Here is a 16,837-nt window from a genome sequence, read left to right as displayed (position 1 = left end):
GCTGGGGCCATAGGTGCATACCACCACACCTGGATAATTTTTAAAAATTATTTGTAGAGATGCAAACTCCCTATGTTGCCCAGGCTGGTCTCAAACTCTTGGGCTCAAGTGATCCTCCAGCCTCAGCCTCGCAAGGTGCTGGGATTACAGAAATGAGCCACTGCCCAGCCTATTTCTCTACTGAGAAACTACTACACAGTGTTCCAAAGTAGTTACACCATTTTACATTCCCACCAGCAATGTGTGAGTGATCCAGATTCAGTTTCTCTACATCCTTTCCAGGATTTAGTGTTATCACTATTAATACTCTTTATTTTAGTCATTCTGATAGTGTGTACTAGGATTAATTTGCATTTTTCTCATGGTTAATGACACTGAACAAATTTCTAAGTGCTTTTTTGTCATATGGATGTCCTCTTCAGAGGAAACTGTGTGTGTCTTTTGCCCATTTTCTTATTGGCTTGTTTGGTTAAATGTTTGCCTGTTTTTTAACTACTGAGTTTTGAGAGTTCTTTACATGTTCTAGATACTAGTATTTTGTTTGACATATGGTTTGCAAACTTTTTCTCCCAGTCTTTAGCCTGTCTATTCATCCTCTTAACTGCGAAAGGTTTTAAATTGTTTTTTTAAAGTAAAATCCAGCCCCCAGATCCCAGTCTCAGCAACATTTCAAGTTCTATTTGAGATGGTGTCTGGGTGGCTTTTAAGGTGAGGGCTAGGACAGCTTGTCTTGCAGAACAGTGGGTGAACCAGGAGTACACCCTTAGATGCAAGTAAACCCTCAACAGCACATAAAGGCTAACCACCATGTACCATGTTGAGTCTTTGAAACAGACCATCCTTCTTAAAACTTTAAAACGTTTTTAATTTTGATTTAGTCCAGCTTATTTGTTTTTTAATGGATCATGTTTTTGGTGTCAAGTCTAAGAACTATTTGCCTAGTCCTAGATCTCAAAGATTTTCTTCTGTGTTTTTTTTCCTAAAACTTCATAGTTATATGGGGCTTTTTATTTATTTGGTTTTTGGTTTGGGGTTTGCTTTAGTTTTGTTTTGCCTATGGATGTTCAATTTCTCTGCCACCACGTGCCGAAAAGGTTCTTTCATCCAATGACTTACTTTTGCACTTTTGTCAATAATCAGTTGTGCATATTTGTGTGGGCCTGCAATTCTGTTTCATTGATCTATAATTTCTATCCTTGACCAATACCACAAAATCTTGACTTCTGTAGCTACAGAGTAAGCCTTGAAAGCAGGAAGGCTGATTCCTCCATGTTGTACTTCTTTCTCAAAATTGTTTTTGCTACTTTAATTCCTTTGCCTTTCCATATATGTTTTAAACTAATCTTCTTGCTATCTGCAAAAACTTTTGCTGGGATTTTGACAGCAACTGCATCAGACCTGAATGACAATTTGAGGAGAGGTGGTATCTTTACTATTTGACTTTTAGAATCCATGAAAACATTATATCACTCCATTTATTTAGATCTCTTATTGATCAGTGTTTTTGTAGTTTTCAGCATTTAAGTCCTATATATGTTTTATTACAGTTATGCTTCTTTTTTTTTTTTTTGAGATGGAGTTTCGCTCTTGTTACCCAGGCTGGAGTGCAATGGTGCGATCTCGGCTCACTGCAACCTCTGCCTCCTGGGTTCAGGCAATTCTCCTGCCTCAGCCTCCTGAGTAGCTGGGATTACAGGCACGCGCTACCATGCCCAGCTAATTTTCTGTATTTTTAGTAGAGACAGGGTTTCACCATGTTGACGAGGATGGCCTCGATCTCTTGACCTCGTGATCCACCCGCCTCAGCCTCCCAAAGTGCTGGGATTACAGGCGTGAGCCACCGCGCCCGGTTCAGTTATGCTTTTTAAAAGCAATTATAAACAGGATATGCTATTTTTAACTTTTGTGTATATTTGTTCATTAAATTATATGGAAATATAGAGACAGTATTATTTCTTACTTTCCAATACGAATGTCTTTTATTTCCTTTTGTTACATGACTGCACTGGCTAAAACTTCCAGCATTATGTTGAATAGGAGTGGCCAGGGCAGCCATCCTTGCCTGGTTCCTCTTAGGAGACACATTCAGTCTATTCATCATAATGTTAGCTGTAGGTTTCTTGTAGTAGCCACTCTATATTAAATTAAGACAGCTCCTCCATTTCTCTCTCTCTCTTTTTTTTTAGTTCTTATCATGGATGGCTGTTGAGTTTTGTCAAATGCCTTTTCTGCATCAATTGATATGATCATGTAATTTTTCTTTGTTAGTCTGATTTTCTTTTCTCTTTCTTTCTCTCTCTCTCTCTTTCTTTCTTTCATTTTTTTTTTTTTTATGAGATAGAGTTTCGTTCTCATTGCCCAGGCAGGAGTGCAATGGCACAATCTCAGTACACCGAAACCTCCACCTACCGTGTTCAAGCGATTCTCCTGCCTCAGCCTCCCGAGTAGCTGGGATTCTGGGATTACAGGCATCTGCCACCACACCCAACTAATTTTGTATTTTTAGTAGAGACGGGGTTTCTCATCTTGGTCATCTGGTCTCGAATCTCAGGTGATCCGCCTGCCTCAGCCTCCCACAGTGCTGGGATTACAGTCATGAGCCACCATGCCCAGCCTATGTTAACTTTTTTCCTAATAGTGAACCAGGCCTTGCATCCCCGGAATAAACCCCACTTGGTTATATTGTACTTCTTCATTATATATAACTCAATTTTATTTGCTAAAACAGTCATTTGCTGCATAATGAAGTTTCAGTCAGAAATAGTCCACACATATGATGACGGTCCCATAAGATTATAAATGGAGCCAAAAAATTCCTGTTGCCTGCTGACGTTGCAGTAATGCATCGCATTACCCACATGTTTGTGGTGATGCTGGTATAAACAAACACACTGCACTGCCGGCCATAGAAACATATATAGCACATACGACTACGTTCAATACACAATACTTGATACATGACAATGCTACTGGTTTATGTATTTAATATGCTATACTTTTCATCATATTTTAGACTGTGCATCTTCTATTTTAAAAAAACGTTAACTGTAAAGCAGCCTCAAGCAGGTCCTTCAGGAAGTATTCCCGAAGGCATTGTTATTACAGGAGACAGTAGTTCTGTACATTACTGCCCCTGAAGACCTACCAGTGGGACAGGATATGGAGGTGGAAGACAGCGATAATGATGACCTTGACTCTGTGTAAGCCTAGGCTAATGTATGTGTTTATTTAAAAAAAGTTTTAAAAGTACAAAAATGAAATTAAAAGTTTTAAAACACAGAAAAAAGCTTATAGAGGCTGGGTGCAGTGGCCGGTGCCTGTAATCCCAGCACTTTGGAAGGCTGAGGTGAGAGGATCACCTAAGGTCAGAGGTTCGAGACCAGCCAGGCCAATGCAGTGAATCCCTGTCTCTATTGAAAATACAAAAATTAGCCGGGCATAGTTGTGGGCACCTATAAGCCCAGTTACTAGGGAGGCTGAGGCAGGAGAATCTCTTGGACCCAGGAGGCAGAGGTTGCAGTGAGCCAAGATTGCACGATTGTACTCCAGCCTGGGTGACAAGAGCAAAATCCATCTCAAAGCAAAACAACCAGTTGTCATCCAGTTCAAGGATTCTTTTTTCTGTCCTTCCACCCTGCTATTGCACTCACCCAATGAGTTTTTATTTCAGTTACTGTAATTTCCAATTCTAAAATGTCCATTTGGTTCTTTATATTGCCTAATTTTTTATTATTTTGCTGGGACATTCTATTTCTTTGTTGAGATTTTTGATTTTCTTGTTTGTTTCATGGTTGTTCTTAATTGCTTACTGAAGCCTCTTTTTTTTTTTTGAAATTGCACTCTTGCCCAGGCTGGAGTGCAATGGCGTGACCTCGGCTCATTGCAACCTCCGCCTCCCATGTTCAAGCAATTCTTCTGCATCAGCCTCCCAAGTAGCTGGGATTACAGGTGCCCACCACCATGTCTGGCTAATTTTTTGTATTTTTAGTAGAGACAGGGTTTCATCGTGTTGGTCAGGCTGGTCACCTGTCAGGAGTTCCCCCGCCTTGGCCTCCCAAAGTGCTGGGACTACAAGCATGAGCCACCACACCTGGTTACGGAAGCCTTTTTTAATGACCACTTTAAAATTTTTGTCATATAATTCTAACATCTCTATCATCACAGTGTTGGCATCAACTGTCTTTGTCATTCAGTTTGAGATCTTCCTAGGTATGACAAGTCATTGTTTTTTTGTTTGTTTGAAACTGGTATCTGGGGTATCATGTGATGAGACTCTGGGTCTTCTGTAAATGTCCTTTTGTAGCTGGCTTTTTATGATACCACTCTGGCAGGGGAGAGAAGGGTACACGCCTTGTTACTAACAATGGGGGAAGAAGTCTAGCTTCTCCTTTAACCTCCACTGATGCTCAAGATTGGGAGGCTCATTACTAATGCATGGGGGTGGACGTTCTGGCTGGAGGGAGTAGGAGTGCCTCATTACTGCTCCTTCATGGCCTCTGCTGACACCTTCACAGGGAGTGGCTTCCTTATTGCTAGACTGTGGTACAAGGCTAGGCTCCCCATTCGCCTTTGTGGGTATAAGTGGCGAGCTACGTGGTTTTTTCTGCAGCGTGGAGCTGGAGAAGAGCAGTGATTGTTTAGAAGTTTTCTGCCTCACTGGGCTGCCCTTTCCTGGTCTGGGTGGAGAGGGCAGCTTTTGTTGGCACTTTCTGTGTTTGTGCCCACTGGTATTTTTAGGTTGTCAGCTTCTTTCTTTGGCTCCAAGTCTGGGATGTATGAGGCAAAGTAAACCCCAAGAACTCAGTACTGCGCCATTCCTCAAGTCCCAAGATCCCTGGTTGGTCTGCCTCATCCTTTTTCAGAGTCTCCCTGTGTTTTCCTTATAAATATTGCCCAGGGATTTTTGTTGTAGTTAGCAGAAAGAATTAGGAAAAGTCCTTCTATTCCATCTTCCCAGGAGCAGAAGTTCAAATATTACTTTTTTTAAAAAGCTTTTTATTACAAATAATTACAAACTAGGTTGGGTACAGTGGCTCATACCTGTCATCCCAGCACTTTGGGAGGCTGAGGCAGGTGGATCACCTGAGGTCAGGATTCTGAGACTCGCCTGGCCAACATGGTGAAATGCCATCTCTACTAAAAATACAAACTTAGGGGGGTGTGGTAGCGCATGCCTGTAATCCCAGCTACTTGGGAGGCTAAGGCAGCAGAATTACTTGAACCCGGGATACGTAGGTTGCAGTGAGCTGAGATTCCACCATTGCACTCTGTCTTAAAAAAAAAAAAGAATTCCAAACTAACACAGATGTGGAGAGAACTGCATAGCGGACTTCCTATACCCATCCCCCAGCTTCAACAACGATCAACTCACAGCTGGTCTTGTTTCACCTTCACTCCCACCTCCTCCCTCTTCCTGTATTATTTTGACACAAATCCTAGACCTCAGATTTTTTTAGCCATAAACAATCACTATGTATTCTTAAAAGGTACTTGCAGAGTACCCACAACATCGATAAGATATTTTAAAAAATAATTCCTTAATGTCAAATGTTCAGTGTTCAAATTTTCAATTCGTATAAATTTCATGAATTTCTTACAGCACCGTGAGCTGCTGCTTTATCATGATTTTTTTTAACCATCAGTTTGAATAGGATCCAAATAAGGTTACATATTACAAATGGTTGCTAAGTCTCTTAAGTCTCATTTAATCTCTGGCTGTCTTTCCATCGCTTCCTTTTCCTTGCTACCAATCTGTTAAAAACACTAGGTCATTTGTTACTATACTCTGGATTTGTATTCATGTGCCAATAATTTAGTTTAAGAAAAAATGGCAGTAGACTGTTATATAATAAGATAATCTTTCTGCCTAAAAAGAAAGGTAAAAATTATAAAAAATTAGAAATAAATTTTAAAAGGTAGTGTTCCCATCCTGCTCAGTAAGAAGTGCAAAGCAAAAAAGATACACAGTCTAACATAGCATAGAAAAAAGGCTGGAAATAAGTACCTCAGACTTAGAAGGCAGGAATGAGATTGGCAGTTGGGAAGTGAGCTTCAATTTTTGTTTCGTATATTTTTCTTTTGCTTAAGATTTACATAACAGTCAGGTTATGTAACTGATATAAACAAATGGATTTAAACATGTACCTAATGGCCAAGCATGGTGGCTCATGCCTGTAATCCCAGCACTTTGGGGGGCCAAGGCAGGGGATTTGCTTGAGCTCAGGGTTTTGAGACCAGCCTGGGCAACATGGTCAGGCTGGTCTCAAACTAAAATATTTTAAAAATAAGCTGGGCATGGTGGTGCACACCTGTGGTCCCAGCTACTAGGGAAGCTGAGGTGGGAGAATCACTTGAGCCCAGAAGGTCAAGCCTGCAGTTAGCCATGATGGCACCACGGCACTCCATACTGAGAGATAGAGCGGGACTCTATCTCAAAACAACAATGAAAATAAATAAGTAAATAAACATGCACCTAAAATACTAAAAGTCCCACTTCATCTGAGTCCAGCAGCCTAAGAAACCACTTTCTCTGCAGCTTGTCAAAGTCTGGGCTTGGGTTGGTCACCTGTGGCTAACCACAGTTTGTTAGGAGGCTGAACCACACCCCCACTCTAAACTCCAGCAGAGCTTTGCTGACCATGAAAGGAGATAACTGGGACCCCTCTGATTACCCAGATAGAAGGACTACTCTACAGTAAATGCTTCATAGAGAACGAGATTCTTCCAAAGATTTCTGATTAGCTCATGGATGAATGCTTTTCACATACCTAACCCTGCAAGGAAGCCCACCACGAAGACCTGTGTGTGGCTGGAGGTGCGCCTCACCCCAGCCCTCTCTCCTTTCAACCCGCCGGAAAGAAGCAAGATGAGGCTCAGTGAAGGGATGGACCCATGCTAACTGGCTGGCAAGTGGCATTTATTAACCAACCAGGAAATAAAAAATAAAACAACACTTTCAAGTCTTTTAGAAACTCGAAGATGAAATGGTCTCTCTTCCTTGGGTCAGGTGGCAGAAATGAAGCAATGTGGTCACACAGCGAAGAGCAAAACGGGCCTGGCTTTCATGTCACCACATGACAAGGATAATATCTCACAGTCCCACTCATGTGCCTTGTGACCCTGTCACCTAAAATGACCGATTTGTCTTCCTACTTCCTACTTTAAAAAGCAGAGTGAGGCCATTTCCTCCATAAAAATAAGTTAAACAATAGGATTACCATATGATCCACCAATTCCACTTCTGCGTATTTCCCCAAAAGAATTGCAAGCAGGGTCTCAAACAACACTTGCACCCCTGTGTTTTCATAGCAGCATTATTCACAATAGCCAAAAGATTGTAGCAATCCAATGTCGATCAGCAGATGAATGGATACGCAAAATGTGATATATACATACAAAGGAATATTATTCAGCCTTAAATGAAATGTTGATACGTGCAACAACATGGAAGAACCCTGAAAACATATGACAAGTGAAGTAAGCCAGAGGAAAAAGACAGATAGCATATGATTCCACTTCTAGGAGTTACCTAGAATAGGCAAATTCATAGAGACAGGGAGTCGAATAAAGGTTATCGGGAGCAGAGGGGTGGGGAGAATGGGGTGTTATTGTTTAATGAGTATGGAGTTTCAGTTTGGGAAGTTGAAAAACTTCTGGAGACAGCAGTGATGGTTGGACAACAACGTAAATGTACTCAATGCCAGAGCACTGTACATTTAAAAATGGTTACAATAGTGAATTTTATGTTATGAACATTTTCCCACAATTTAAAAAATGCAGAAAGCACACATATATAAATTTTAAAAAAAAAAAAAAGAGTGTGTTTCCTCCGCAACTGCATCACACTTACTAAGAGGCAGATGAAGGAAATGGCAATGACGAGCCACATTCCTGAACCGTAACAAGTGATCACTTTCTAGAAAACAGCGCCGTGAAAGGAAACTGTCTCACATTAACAATGGGGAAGCTGGACAGCCAGTGATAAGGTTATTACAAACATATATTACGCCTTGATTAGATTCAGTTCATTTGACAATCTGGTTGACCAGGGATTTATTTGGTTGTATGCAACTGTTTTGCCATTAAGGAAGCATAATCTTTAAAGTCAGAGATTCCTCATTCCAGCTACCACCTGTGGTATGCCTTAAAGAAAGCACTTTTAAAGCAAGTGAAGACATGCCAGCCTTAAGTGACTGTGAATGGGAGGAGGGCTTCAAAGTCCCTAGTCCCTACATAACACAAATGACGTCACAGACCTCACAGCCCACTGCAAATAGAACCTCAAATGATAAGGAGGCCTCTCTGCTGTCTCAATCCTGCCCAGAACATCAGATGAGAAGCCCTGGCCATTGAGGTGAGAACAGTATGTGGTCAGAACCACTGCCCTAACCATGTGTCATCTTAAGAATAAGTTGACTGGGAGGCTGAGGTGGGCAGATCACCTGAGGCCCAGGAGTTGGATACCATCCTGGCCAACATGGTGAAACCCCATCTCTACTAAAAATGTAAAAATTAGCCGGGCATGGTGATGCATGCCTGTAATCCCAGCTACTCAGGAGGTTGAGGCAGGAGAATTGCTTGAACCGAGGAGGCGGAGGTTGCAGTGAGCTGAGATCGTGCTACTGCACTCCAGCATGGGCAACCGAGTGAGTGAGACTCTATCTCACACACAGAAAAAAAAGACTAAGCTGATACCAAGCAGGAAAAGGCTTTACTCAAAGGGAACATATGTAAGGAAGGAACATCCTAAAAGACACATGCCCTCATCTATTCAGAAAGTCAGTGTCATTTAAAAAAAAAAAAGTTCAGAGAAATTATTCAGCATAAAAAGAGTCTAAATAGAAATAACAAACACGCACAGTAAGTGAAACTTAATCAGATCTTAGTTTGTAAAACAACTACTATAAAAGACAATCTCAGGACAATAGGGAAATTCAAACACAAACTGAATATTAGATTATATGAAACTATTATTAATTTTCTTATATGTGACAATGAATATTGTGGTTATATAAGAGGATATCCTATTCTTAGGAGAAGCTTAGTGATGTATTGAGGACAGAACTGTCACCATGCTTGCAACTTATTTTCAAATAATTCAGCAATCATACACACGAACACATATGCAAACATGCAAAAAGGACAAGAGAAAACTATTTAGCTAGAATGGTAACAACTGCCAATTCTGGGAGAAGATATACAGAATACTGTGTGTATAACTAGTATCCTACTGAGATAACATTTTCTTTCTTTCTGGTTTTTTTTTTTTTTTTTTTTTTTTTTTTTCAAGACAGAGGCTCACATACTCTGTTGCCCAGGCTGGAGTGCAATGGCACGATCTTGGCTGACTGCAACCTCTGCCTCGCGTGTTCAAGCAATTCTCCTGCCTCAGCTTCCTGAGTAGCTGGGATTACAGGTGACTGCCACCACACCCAGCTAATTTTTGTATTTTTAGTAGACATGGGGTTTCACCACGTTGGCCAGGCTGGTCTCCAGCTCTTGACCTCAGGTGATCCCCCTGCCTCCGCCTCCCAAAGTGCTGGGATTACAGGCATGAACCACCATGTCCGGCCAATATTTTCTTATTTACAAAAAATGAGAAATGAAAGGCACTCCTTCCCCTCCCCACAGAAAAGGCAGTAAGTTGTATCTGGCTACGTTGATATCCAACAGAAACCACACTTTGCAGTCATGTAACTACTCTCCAGTGTGTTTGAAGTCAGGTGCCAATCACAACATCAAATGCCTTGAAATGGCTTCTGCCCCCTATAATGTTCTGAGCAAAACGGTGTCCTGCAGCTGCCTCGCAGTCATAAACAGGATGTCTTAGCAAGGAAGTGTCTGCCAGGGGTTAACAATAGCTCCCACTCGGCTGGAAATCTGAGGCAGCCTTAGCCTAACAGCAGGAGAAATGAATCGGCAGCCAGAGACCCACCCCCATCACTGACTGTGGTGATCTGGGGCAAGGCCAGGCTCCCCTGACTCCCTGCCCTCCACCAATTCCTCTTCTGAAAAATGGGAGCAATGGGTTACCGCACTAAAATCACCAAGCAGCAAACTCGCCCCATTCCATCTAACCAGAAGCATTTCTTAAAGCCTTAGAAAAACAAGGCAGAATAAAACGGTCATAAAATGTGTTATAATGGAGGCCTGGGGTATCTTTGAGGATTACACCCATATATTCTTGATTCTGAGAACATCACTCCTGAAGCCATAAAATCATCTCCAACACCAGAAGACACGTCTCCAATACAACACAAGAGGACAAGCACTCACCTCTGCCATAGGCCCTGGCTTTTTTCGGGTTGAGTTTAGGTTTGAGAGGAGCCCCTGGCTTGAGCTTGGCTTTCGGGAACTGGGACAGGTAAGTCATGACCGAGTGCTCGTCCACATCCGGGTGAATGATTTCTTCAGGAGTGATGACCTAGAATAATGACATGGTGGATGAACGCCCAGAACACATCACTTTGCAACCATTGAAATGTTTGCAAATGCCTCTTAAACCAAGCACTATAAATATTAAGAAACCGAGTCGGCTTCTCAATTAAGTGAAATTACATTAAACCAACACACCAAGATCAGTGTTTGGAGCTGCAGACTCCTTTGAAAGCTAGGGGAACCCTCTCCAAAAAATTTTGCATGTAATTTCCAATGGTTCATTATTTTCCCCGCCCTCTAAAAGTTTAGTTACTCCTCTGGTCAAACTTTCCAAAAATTATAAAAGGATAAGCTATAGCAAGTCAGGAAAATGAAGAAACAGGCATACACGAGATTAAAGCATGGTACAAAAAAGTGCACAGGTTAACTGGCTTTTTCCTTTGCTCAAATATTCATTTTTTGTATCTATATTACCTCTACTAATTAAAAAAGGTAAATAAAAAAGAAACAACATGTAAATATTAGATACGTATCTCAATATATTAGGAGCCATTAAAAAAGTAGGGAGGCCGGGCGCAGTGGCTAATGCCTGTAATCCCATCGCTTTAGGAGGCCGAGACAGGAGAGGTCAGGAGTTCGAGACCAGCCTGGCCAACATGGTGAAACCCTGTCTGTACTAAAAATACAAAAATTAGCCCGGCATGGTGGTGGATGCCTATAATCCCAGCTACTTGGGAGGATGAGGCAGGAGGATCACTTGAACAAAGGAAGCAGAGGTTACAGTGAGCCAAGATCACACCACTGCACTCCAGCCTGAGTGATAGAGGAGTGAGACTCACGCCTGTAATCCTAGTACTTTGGGAGGCTGTGGTGGCTCACGCCTGTAATCCTAGCACTTTGGGAGGCTGAGGTGGGTGGATCACCTGAGGTCAGGAGATCAAGACCAGCCTGGCCATCATGGTGAAACCCCATCTTAAAAAAAAAAAAAAAGGGAATGGATGAATTTCTGTGACATTCAGGTTAGGAGCAAGACTAGAGCCATTCTAGGCATGTGACTTCCCTGAAGGTGCCACTACCTCAGTTTCAGTTCCGTCACCTGACCCAGCCCTAAACAGTATGCAGAGTCCTCCCTGCCTCCAGTAATGGTGCTAAGAAGGTAAATCACACTTCCTCGATGAACAGAGGCTCTGTCTCATGAGCAGGTTAACCATGTGCAATGAACAACAGATGTGTCCAACTTCCTTCCCCCTGTGATAAAAAGCACCAGAAAACATTCTGACAATTGGCCTGCAGGAACGAAATAGCTACTTGGGTTTGAACAGTCACCTTCAATAAATACATTCCATAAAAAGTAGGATGCGTGTCGATTTGGCATTTCTTCCTGGCAGCTCCTTCAACAACTTCACCCACGCCAACATCACATGAACGTCTAAAGGAGACGGTTCAGGTTTAAGTGGAGATGAAAAACATACCACACCACTTCCTGAGGGTGGATGAGCCAAGCAATGAATGGGCCATGTAGGAGAGACATGACTCCAAAACCAAACCAAAGAAACAGGCATGTTGTTCTACCCTCCAAGAGTCCCAGTTACAAAATACACTGAACTCAGACTTCAGCACGGCCTATAGCGAGGCCATGGCACTGGCTACCCTGCAATCTTCCCTGGCTGGCCTTTGAACACGGGACTTACGGTGCCTAACTGTTAGGGAGAGTTTCTGGAAAGAAAACACTGGTTTTCCTCCCTACTAGGAAGATCAGACTTCAACTCAGCAGTGTGAATACTGTAGATGGTATCCAAGTCTTATTTGATTTCCGAGTCCTCTTGTTATATTCCTGTGATAGGATTATGGGTGATAGAGATTCTTCCACAGTTTCTATTAATGGTGGATTGTCCTGGCTTACATGTTTTTAAAAGTTTTAAGTCGGCCATGTGCGGTGGCTCACACCTGTAACCCCAGCACTTTTGGAGTCTGAGGCAGGTAGAGCATGAGGTCAGGAGTTCGAGACCAGCCTGACCAACATGGTGAAACCCTGTCTCTACTAAAAACACAAAAATTAACTGGGTGTGGTGGCACGTGCCTGTAATCCCAGCTATTCAGGATGTTGAGGCAGGAGAATCACTTGAACCTGGGAGGCAGAGGTTGCAGTGAGCTGAAATTGCACCACTGCACCCGAGCCTGGGCAACAGAGCAAGACTCTACCTCAAAAAAAAAAAAAAAAAAATTTTAAGTCCTGTGACTTTTCATAAGATATTGAATTAAAATTACCTTTTAAAATGTAGATTGAAAAATGGTCAAATACTAGCCATTTCTTACGGCTCAACCTAATAGTTTGGGCCCATATTTGTAGTCTAAAGATAGTCTTTAAAAACCTGGAGCAGAAATACTAGAAATTTACCAGTGTGTGGCAAAGAGCGACATGAAAATTTCTGGATGATCTACATTAAACCAACACATGAAGATCTATAAGCACCTAAGTCAATGAGAACCTACTATTATGGGTAAACTGAGGAAGATGACAGAATATCACAGGCAATGCTCTTTGAAGTCTCAATGCCAAGAAGGTCAGACTGCCTGCCTGACCCAGAAAGGCATCCACAGAGTGACAGAACAAGCTAGTGGGTGGGGGCAGCCTCACAGGACGTGGCACGCTTGTGCATACCTGTGGGACACCCAGCCAGTCATCTGCCTGCTGCATAGCTTCTCGTGCGTTATCTACAGGCTTCTGTGGGTCCCAGGATTCCCAGTCTGGGCACAGACCTGTTAACAGAACACAGAAGACGCTTTTAACATTAGCTGACCAAAGAGATTAAAGGAAACCATGTGCCTAAACTAACCCCATTTGTTCTCTTAGTTCAGACAACGATTTCTTTCTACAATCTCAGCGAATCATATATTTAATAGGGGGAAAGTATCACAGGTATGAGTGTGCCAGGGTGTAAACTATCCTCCATTATTGAGACTTCTCCTCCTGGTGCTGTTTTCTTGCACGAAGACGGGGATTATCCATTCCTTGAAGGTGTGGTGTAAGAAAATAAAGAAAGCTTGGAAAAAGCCTGGTGCCTTTATGCAGGAGGAATTTTTTTTAAACTCTATTCCTGGATGTATCTAAAAAGTCTAGAATAGCCTCCTTTCTGATTCAAAAATTCACTTGCTCAAAGGCACAAACCTAGAATTATCCGCAAAAGAGGTAAAGGACTAGAGTAAAAACTCCCAAGTTTACGTTGGAAAGAGGTATCCTAAAATGTGTCCTTAAATGGAAGTAAGGAAGAGGATACTAGGAAATCAATTACTGCTGCACTTTGAGCTTTTCCTGGTTGACACCAATTTATAGGCTCTTAAGGAAGAATGAGGCCTTCAGTCCCCCCTACTCAATGGACACTAGCTACTTCTGCTTTGAGTATGTCAAGAACCACTAACTTACTAACTACTAATGTGCCCAGTAAATAGAGAATACGCAGTAAATGGAAAATACGATTTATACCTTTTTTTTTTTTTTTAATTAAAATCAACTTTAGGGGGTGTGTGTAAACACTGTCTCTGGTCTTTCTACTGAGTATATACCAGCAAACTCTACCCATCAACCTAAACCCTCCAGTGAGGATAATTACAACCTTCATACACACTCAACCACTAAAAAATGAGCAGCCATCAAGGGTGGAAAAGGCTCCAGCTGGATCCTGACCAAGTGCCATTTCACAGCAATGCAGAAAGAAAAGGGTGGAGAATGCCATATATAGTCAAACCAGTGGTTAATAAAGATGGGTACTTTCCACTCCATGGAAGCTTTTAGACTTTCATGCCAAGCCACCTAATATGACCAAATGTTTCTCTAAAGCTAGCGAGAAACTAAGCACCAATGTGGGAAGACACAGGATTTTGCAGTCTGGAAGCTAAACCCAAGTCTTGCCTCTAAGCACCAATTCCTTCATTGGAATTTGGATAAAAGACTCAACTCAATGCTCAACCATGCCTATGTATATACCTAGAAGATCTGCCCTTGGAAGGGTCAACAGAGCCAGTTTCAGTTCCCTTAGCCATCTTACAATGGGCTAAGACCTGGAGAAGTAGATCAACAAAGCAAAGACAGCATTCCCAGGAGAAATACACCAATGAAAGCAAAGATAGCATTCCCAGGAGAAATAAACCAATCAAAGCAAAGATAGCATTCCTAGGAGAAATACGCCAATCAAAGCAAAAATAGTATTCCCATTGAAAACCAGAATGTTTGGGACCCACATGCCCCCATCCTAGACAGATGGTTTAGGCAGCCCTGGGCACTTACCTGGAGCACAGCTGTCAACGAGGGCTCCCAGAGCTTTGCCGTCTTGCCAGTTCTGGTTAAAGTTGGTGATAGGCAAGTAGGGGATCTTGTTCTGAATCCACCCCAGCAGCCTCTGCTTTGGCGTCTGCTTCTTGGCATCATCATCCCCTTCATCCTCCCACACAGGCATGGAGATGGAGTAGTGGAGGATCAACGTCCACACCAGACCCAAGATGAGCTTCAGGTTCCCATCCACAATGGCTTTGCTATCTGGGGAGAGAGTCACAGGCTTGGTCATTCCTTTGGGTTACACAAGTGTAAATTATATACCTTATAAAAATGTAAATGGAAGTCCAGGTGCAGTGGCTCACGACTGTAATCCCAGCACTTTGGGAGGCTGAGGCAGGTGGATCATGAGGTCAGGGATTTGAGACCAGCCTGGCCAACATAGTGAAACCCCGTCTCTACTAAATACAAAATTTAGCCGGGCATGGTAGCACATGCCTGTAGTCCTACCTACTTGGGAGGCTGAGGCAGGAGAATTGCTTGAACCGGGGGAGGTGGAGGTTGTGGTGAGCTGAGATCACAACACTGCACTTCAGCCTGGGCAACAGAGCAAGATTTCATCTCAAAAAAAAAAATGTAAATGGAGTCTTTACCTATTAGAGAACCACAATGAGTAAAGGATGTAATGCTGAAATTTGCTGCAAAACACTTGAGGACAAGAACTGATGAAATATGATTCCAAAATGCCGTTAACAGGTATCACTGGATCATAGATTCATGAGCGCATACGACACCACTGTCTCTACTTTTGTGTATGCGTAAAATTTTCCATAATAATGGCCCAGTGCAGTGGCTCACTCCTGTAATCCCGGCACTTTTGAGTGGCCAAGGCAGGAGGATTGCTTTGAACTCAGGAGTTCAAGACTAGCCTGGCCAACATGCAGAAACTACCTCTCTACAAAAAAAAAAAAAAAAAAAAAAAATTAGCTGGGCATGGTGGCTCACTCCTGTAGTCCCAGCTACTCAGGAGGCTGAGGTTGAAGATCGCTTACACCCAGGGAGCGAAAGTTGCAGAGAGCCAAGATTATGCCACTGCACTCCAGCCTGGGCAACCGAGTGAGATCCTGCCTCAAAAACTGAAAGAAATCATTTCACAAATATGGACAATAAAAACCAGTGACTGCATCCCAGAGGCAACAACCTGCTAACCTGGTAGTATACAGTCTACCAGATTGTGCGTGTGCGTGTGCACATGTGCGCGTGTGCATGTGCGCTTTGTATGTGTGTACCTACATGTGTTTGCTGCCTGAATTTGTATTATTCAATTGGTATACATTTTTTTTCTTTTCATTATTATGTCCCAGACATCTTTTCCCTATAAAAAGTTTGTTTCTGTTTACATTCCTATCTATAGATTTAAGAAGCCGGTTAGTTATCCGTGCAAATCTCACCAATGCTGGGTGTTATCAGTCATTTTCATGTTTGCTATTCTGACACATCAGTCATCCAGAAGAGGAAGCCATGACACTAATGCAATTGGGCAAATCTCTGCTGTGAGGAGGATAAGTGACCAGCCAAAATCATGGCCCCTTTCTAGTCCTTCCCTTGCTTAGCAGAACATGCCATGTGGCTGGCCAGCACCTTCCAGGAGTCTGATTGCTGTTTGTTTCCACTTCCCCTGCTTTTGCCTTCTCTTCAGCTATCCATCTCCCCAACCCCAGCAACTTTCTCTCTCTCTCCATTTCCCTATACTTCTTCTTCACCAAAGATACTCTGTAGCCAGCTCCCATTCTACCAGGACTCCAAACTACAAACATCAGCACCATCTCGTACTCCTCCTCTTAAACTCTTGGTATAGTTTCCGCAATGTGTCAATTCTATCTGTACCTAAATCTTTTGGCGGCCGGGTGCGGTGGCTCAAGCCTGTAATCCCAGCACTGTGGGAGGCCGAGGCGGGTGGATCACGAGGTCAAGAGATCGAGACCATCCTGGTCAACATGGTGAAACCCCGTCTCTACTAAAAATACAAAAAAAAAAATTAGCTGGGCATGGTGGCGCGTGCCTGTAATCCCAGCGACTCAGGAGGCTGGGGCAGGAGAATTGCCTGAACCCGGGAGGCGGAGGTTGCGGTGAGCCGAGATCGCGCCATTGCACTCCAGCCTGGGTAACAGAGTTTCGCTCTTGTTACCC

At 42.7% G+C, this 16,837-nt stretch overlaps 1 protein-coding gene across 4 annotated transcripts in view; it reads right to left on the bottom strand.

Moving 5' to 3' along the window:
- FLNB (filamin B) overlaps nt 1-16,837 on the bottom strand; it is a 166,966-nt gene that overhangs the window by 82,526 nt on the left and 67,603 nt on the right. For all 4 annotated transcript variants that reach the window (XM_032290262.1, XM_032290263.1, XM_032290260.1 and 1 more), the window contains exons 2-4: nt 14,663-14,911; nt 13,040-13,137; nt 10,276-10,423 (exon numbers count right to left, since the gene is read on the bottom strand). In XM_032290262.1, the coding sequence (XP_032146153.1) occupies nt 10,276-10,423; nt 13,040-13,137; nt 14,663-14,911 (495 nt within the window). The remainder of the gene's footprint in view (nt 1-10,275; nt 10,424-13,039; nt 13,138-14,662; nt 14,912-16,837) is intronic.

Source organism: Sapajus apella, unplaced genomic scaffold (genome assembly GCF_009761245.1).
Source record: "Sapajus apella isolate SASKATOON/1434 unplaced genomic scaffold, GSC_monkey_1.0 scaffold23, whole genome shotgun sequence".
Lineage (NCBI taxonomy): Eukaryota > Metazoa > Chordata > Mammalia > Primates > Cebidae > Sapajus > Sapajus apella.
This window is presented reverse-complemented; position numbering and strand designations above follow the sequence as displayed.